Source organism: Parasteatoda tepidariorum, chromosome 8 (assembly GCF_043381705.1).
Source record: "Parasteatoda tepidariorum isolate YZ-2023 chromosome 8, CAS_Ptep_4.0, whole genome shotgun sequence".
In the NCBI taxonomy this organism is placed as follows: domain Eukaryota; kingdom Metazoa; phylum Arthropoda; class Arachnida; order Araneae; family Theridiidae; genus Parasteatoda; species Parasteatoda tepidariorum.
Window position 1 is genome coordinate 7,416,065 of NC_092211.1, and position 6,000 is coordinate 7,422,064.

Below are 6,000 nucleotides of genomic sequence, written 5' to 3' on the forward strand. Positions count from 1 at the left end.
AAGAAAAAAGGTAATCAGAAACGCTTATAAAAATGAAGTGCTATAATGAAAACTCCTATAAAAAAATTATATAAAAAACCAAAATGGAAAAAATAAAAACTGACTTTAATCTTTGAAAGAAAATTTTAAAGCTAAACATCTCAGTTTTCAAATTATTATATTTTCAAAAAAAAAAAAGAAAAAAAAAAGAAAGAAAGATAAAAGTAAAATAATAGAAACCCTCTTAATTGCCTCGTCATAATAGAAACACATCTTTTTAAAAAAGAAAAAACCAGATAGAAACCAAAACAAAAATCATTCTTAACATTTATACATAAAATTTAAACATTAAAAAACTCTATTTAAATTGTTCACATTGGCGTATTTATCGAAAAGAAACTTATCATAAAAGAATAGCGTCCATTAGAAATGCTTATTAAAAAATGCTGATAAAAAGAAAAGTTAATAAGAAAAAATCAAACAAAATTGTTCTTAGGGGCCGTTCAAAAAGTATGTACATCTCAAAGGGGGGAGGGGATTTGCTATTTTGTACGATGGGGAAGGGGGAGGTATTATACAAAGTATGTACATTATAAGCATACACACCATTTTGAAAGCTCAATATGGTTATAATATAAGTAGATCTGGCGTTTATTTACATTTATTACCACGACAATAAAATTCAAGAGAAGGAAAGCGACATATTCAAACAGTTCCAGTGAAACCGATGAAAGCATAAAATGAAACTCACAAAACTTATATGAATTCCAAGTTTGCAGCTGCAACTATACAAAATTTGGAACTGTTGGCATCAATTTTGGGTCCAAATGAGGTCTTTTTCATAAGCTAAGATGATAAAGCCCGAGTGCCGATTGGGATAACTGCTGCAAACAAGCAATCACCATTACTAATGCAAGTAGAATATCGTGTTAAATTACCGGACCACGACTGGGTAGTAGCTCCATCTCACAAGATCACTCCTTCCGTGTACGCTCTTATCAAAATTGAAAATAATCAAATACAAACAAAAAGTGCAGTGACATACTCGGGACCGACTTATATAACTATAAGATCTGCTAAGCATTCATCAGCGACAGCCTATTCGCATGCAGCAGATATTGAGCATGTTTTCGAACTGCCTGCTTTTACTGGATTTTTAAAACAAAATGATGATATTTTAGGATAATAGGACTTGTGTTAGCCACAAGAAAAGAAAAGAAAAAAAAACACTTAAGGAAAACAAAAGTTGGGAGCTACTAAAAATAATTATGAAGTTTGAAAGCAAAATATAAATAATAGGATGAAAAAAAAATTTAATATTCTTAGTAAATCAAGATAATTACACTAATAGAAAAGAATAATAAAATTAACTTACAATTTGAATATCATCGCATTTCTCTTCACACAAATATAATCTTTTTTTAAGATCACTATTTTCCTTTCTTAATTGATTAATTGTCTAAAAGAAAAATGAAAATAATTAAAAATGAAATTTCCTTAGCAAAAATAGGAAAAAGAAAAAAAGTATTTACTTCTTCATATTCTCTAACAGCTTTAGCTTGTGTTTCTTTGACTGGTGATGTTGTAAACTCTGTTCTTTGGAAATCTGAAAATGATGTATTTTTAATATGTTGACACAAAAACAGATTTTTATAAAATAAACTTTAAAAAAATATAATGTCTTGATAAATACATTAAAAGGGAAGTGATTATAATAAGTATTAAGGATAAAAATTTATATTCATTTTATGAAGGTTATACAAATTTCATAAGATTTACCTAATAAGGATTAGTTTTCATTTATTTTTGAAGTAACATTTATTTAAGATAAAAAAAAAATATCTTATGTTACATATCCCCTAAAGCAAGCCCATTCATTTAAGTCAAGGGTAAGTTTTTTTTCGTCAAAATTTTTCTAAGATTTGAAAAATTCAAACTTTTATAAATCTTGTTCCTGTTTGTTTTATAAATCTTGTTCTTTTTGTAAATCTTGTTAAAACTCCTTTAATAATAAATGTTCATAATAAAATAAATTTCANAGGCAGGCAAATGTGTTGTTACAAACTCAACGAAACAAAAAAAAAAAAAAAAAAAAAATTAAATAAAAAAATGTGTATAAATCATGTATAGATAAGTATATTGTATTGTAATAAACTAGTGAAATATAACAATTAAAAAGAAAATTTTTATTAAATAAATTTAAACAAAATCATGTGTTGATAAATATATTATGTAGAAAATAACTATAAATGATAAAAACTTATTGCACAGGACTCAGTCAAATTTATAAAGTTTAATCGTCAACGATTGAGTTATTTAATTTTTTTTACCTAAAACTCAAAATGTAATAACAGAACTTAAAAAAATAGAAGTAATTAAGTAATAATAAAAATTAAAAAAAATAAATAAAAATTATGATAATAGAATATAGGTAATTCAACACAAAATTAAAGGATGGTTGAACTGCCAGGTTTTTGTATTTAGTTTAGAAGTTTCAGATATTTTAAACCATTTGTTAACGAATTATGCATTTTTGAAATTTTGAAAATTAAAATTTCTTTCAATATTTGAAACTTTAACTGGAGAATAATTAACGGCGAAAACTCAATTTTGAATATTATGTTCAGTTTTTAATTGCATGTTATAAAATGTATAAAATAGCTAAACTGTTATAAAAAATTATGTATAAAAAAAATTAAATTAAAATTTTTCTAAAACAATATTTTATATTTAATTGTTTGTAAACTATTTAATTGTTTGTAAATTTTAAGATGGTATTATGATGAGATCATAAAGAAAAAAATATGTTTCTATTTGAACATTGTATATTAGGGTTACTCCCGCAAAAAAAATGAGTGGAAATTTGCAGGCAATTTTAAAGTTTAAGCGAGAGCACAAATACAAATAAATGCACAATGTATGCAATAAAAATAATGAGCAGAGTAGAAATACTGAAATAAAAACATGTAAAAGAGCTTACAAAATTGTTTACTTTTATACAATAACAATATAAATATTTTTACTGAAATGAACAAAATATAGCTACAAAATTTTATTTAAATATTTTTTTATCATTAATCAAATATTCATATTGCCGGCATTTTTATGTGTGTGACAACACAAAGTAATAAGAAATTTCATTGCCTAGTACCCCTGTTATTTCAGTAAATTTTCTAGTAAGAAGGGAGCTAACTAACATGTTTTTTTCTTTTTCCTTATTGCATTTCAGGGAGGCATGGTACCCATTAGAGTTGGGTACTGATTCGATTCGAATCACTGAATTGATTAAGTGATTCAAATAAATTGCAATTCGAGTAAGGATTAATCAAATCAGATGATTTTATCGGAATAGATTTAAACTGTAATAACTTTTTTTATTTCAAATTTTGTTTTAAAGTGATGCTATGTCACATATGGTAAAAAGTTTATTGTAAAACTTATGAGATTCTTACTCATTCATTATTAAGGACTTAAGATTTTCTAATCAAATAATTCCATAACTTAAAGAAAAATACGAAAAAGAAATAGCATATCTTTTGTGCATCTGAATAGTGATTTAAGGTATTTGATTCGAATCACATGATTCGCAATTAAGTTGTTAAGTCATGTTATTCGAATTAGTGATTCAAATTACTTGAGCGGATATCAGATCTTAATCACTTGATTCGAATCACTGCTCTGAATTAATTGAGTTGAATCATTGATCTGAATTGCATGATTCAGATCAGTGATCCCTTGATACGAATAGTGATCCGAATCTCTTCACGAGAATCAATGATGGCATGATTTGTATCACTGATCTGAAATCCCTTGTCTTATATAAATCACTTTCTTAGCATCAATGATCCGAACCACATGATTTAAATCACTTGATCTAAATATTGATCCAAATCAATTGATTCAAATATTGATCCAAATCACATGATTCAAATATTGATCCATATCATGTGGAATAATAAAACAATAAGGCAAAAGGTTTGTACCCAATTAAAAAGAGTAAAATTAAATAAAAGATATTTACTTGACTGAGATGATTGGTCTCCTTCCATTATAGCATCTGCCAAATGAAGAGGATTTGTACTGAAAAGAAGAAAAAAAAGTTTAAAAGTTTGTACAAATGATTTAATGTGATACAAATTTAAGATAGTAAATATTTTTTAATTCATATAAATAAATAGACAAAACACGGATTACAGAATTTTAAATTTAGATCCATATTCAACAGCTTAAAAAAAAAATAAATAAATCACTGCTAATTCAATTTTATAAAATTGGAATTAAAATTTTTTTACATATTCAATTAAATATATATATATTTGTAAACATTTTTGTTACCTGAAATTAATTATATTAATATTAATTATATTCTTTGTTATTATTGAAAGTAATAACCATTTATTCTAAAAAACAAACAAACAAATCCTACCGGAAGTCTTGGGCTCCTCCGTGACGTCACAGCATAACATGACTATTTCTTTTTTGATGCTCTGTTTACTATCGGGATTGCTGTTGCTAATTTTTTTTTTTTTAAAGTACGTCGCACTTGAGCTGCACAATGGGTTATTGGCGACGGTCTCGGCAAGGGCGGCGCCAGAAGGTGGTCGGGGGGGGGGGCAATTGCAACCCTGTCAGGCATGTCCAGCCCTCCCATTGGGAAAAATTTAGAGTCTTGTCCGGAAAATAGTCTGGTCACATTTTTTTCTAAATAATGTCAAAAATTCATTTACAAATGCCTAATAAAAATTTTTGTAGTTGATTTTTTATTTAATTATTTTTAAGAATTAGTAACTAAAAATAGTAAAATATATATTGTGAATTCTATGTAATTGTATATATTGTTATTCTATGTATATANTGTACAAATGATTTAATGTGATACAAATTTAAGATAGTAAATATTTTTTAATTCATATAAATAAAAAGACAAAACAACAATTAAATATATATATATTTGTAAACATTTTTGTTACCTTTAATTAATTATATTCTTTGTTATTATTGAAAGTAATAACCATTTATTCTAAAAAAAAACAAACAAACCCTACCGGAAGTTTTGGGCTCCTCTTTGACGTCACAGCATAACGTGACTATTTCTTTTTTTGATGCTCTGTTTACTATCGGGATTGCTGTTCTTGTTGTTAATTTACGTCGCACTTGAGCTGCACAATGGGTTATTGGCGACGGTCTGGGCAAGGGCGGCGCCAGTAGGGGGTCAGGGAGGGGGCAATTGCACCTTTGTCAGGCATGGCCAGCCCCCCCCCCATTGGGAAAAATTTAGAGTCTTGTCCAGAAAATAGTCTGGTCACATTTTTTTCTAAATAATGTCAAAAATTCATTTACAAGTGCCTAATAAAAATTTTTGTAGTTGATTTTTTATTTAATTATTTTTAAGAATTAGTAGCAAAAAATAGTAAAATATATATTGTAAATTTTATGTAATTGTAGTTTCACTGCACTGCCCATGCGTTGTTAAACTAGAGACCAGATGCGATTAGACATGGTTGAAATTGACGACTTTTCGAAGTCCCTTAGAAATCCTTTCCCACAGACACATCGTCATTTTCTTGGAAGTTTATCTTTCAAACTATCACGCCTCTTCACTGAGGAAATATCTGACAAAAGCCTGGGGGACAGAAAGAGACGCAGGTCCTCCTCTTTACAAATTCTTTTTTATGTAATGTGTTTGGGGATCACATAATTGCTTTTTGAAATTTTCAAGCAAAATGAAAGTAAGAATAAAATAAAAATTTTCTAATTTTTTAATCTTTTTTTATTAATAGTTTTAAATGAAAATCTTTTACTTATTCGGATTCAAGGTTTATATTTTAATCAACGCAATAAATATTCAGTCGGAAAAAGGCAAAACAAACAGTAACAAAAGATTTTTAATTTTTTTATTCTTTTTTATGATTTTCTCAGTAGTAAAAAGATTGTTGATTGATTCAGAAAAACAAACTGTTCGTATTCAATACCTTAAAATATATATTAATCAACAGATTCTCATTGACTTATTTTATGTAC

General features: G+C 27.0%; 1 protein-coding gene across 1 annotated transcript in view; it reads right to left on the reverse strand.

Annotated features, from left to right (window-relative positions):
• The window catches only part of LOC107453546 (tropomyosin-1, isoforms 9A/A/B), a 31,215-nt gene extending 26,688 nt beyond the window's left edge, over nt 1-4,527 (reverse strand). The window contains exons 1-4 of the mRNA XM_071184439.1: nt 4,406-4,527; nt 4,001-4,059; nt 1,512-1,585; nt 1,355-1,438 (exon numbers count right to left, since the gene is read on the reverse strand). Coding sequence (XP_071040540.1) covers nt 1,355-1,438; nt 1,512-1,585; nt 4,001-4,028 — 186 coding nt within the window. The 5' untranslated portion in view covers nt 4,029-4,059; nt 4,406-4,527. The remainder of the gene's footprint in view (nt 1-1,354; nt 1,439-1,511; nt 1,586-4,000; nt 4,060-4,405) is intronic.
• Between the last annotated feature and the right edge of the window lie 1,473 nt (nt 4,528-6,000).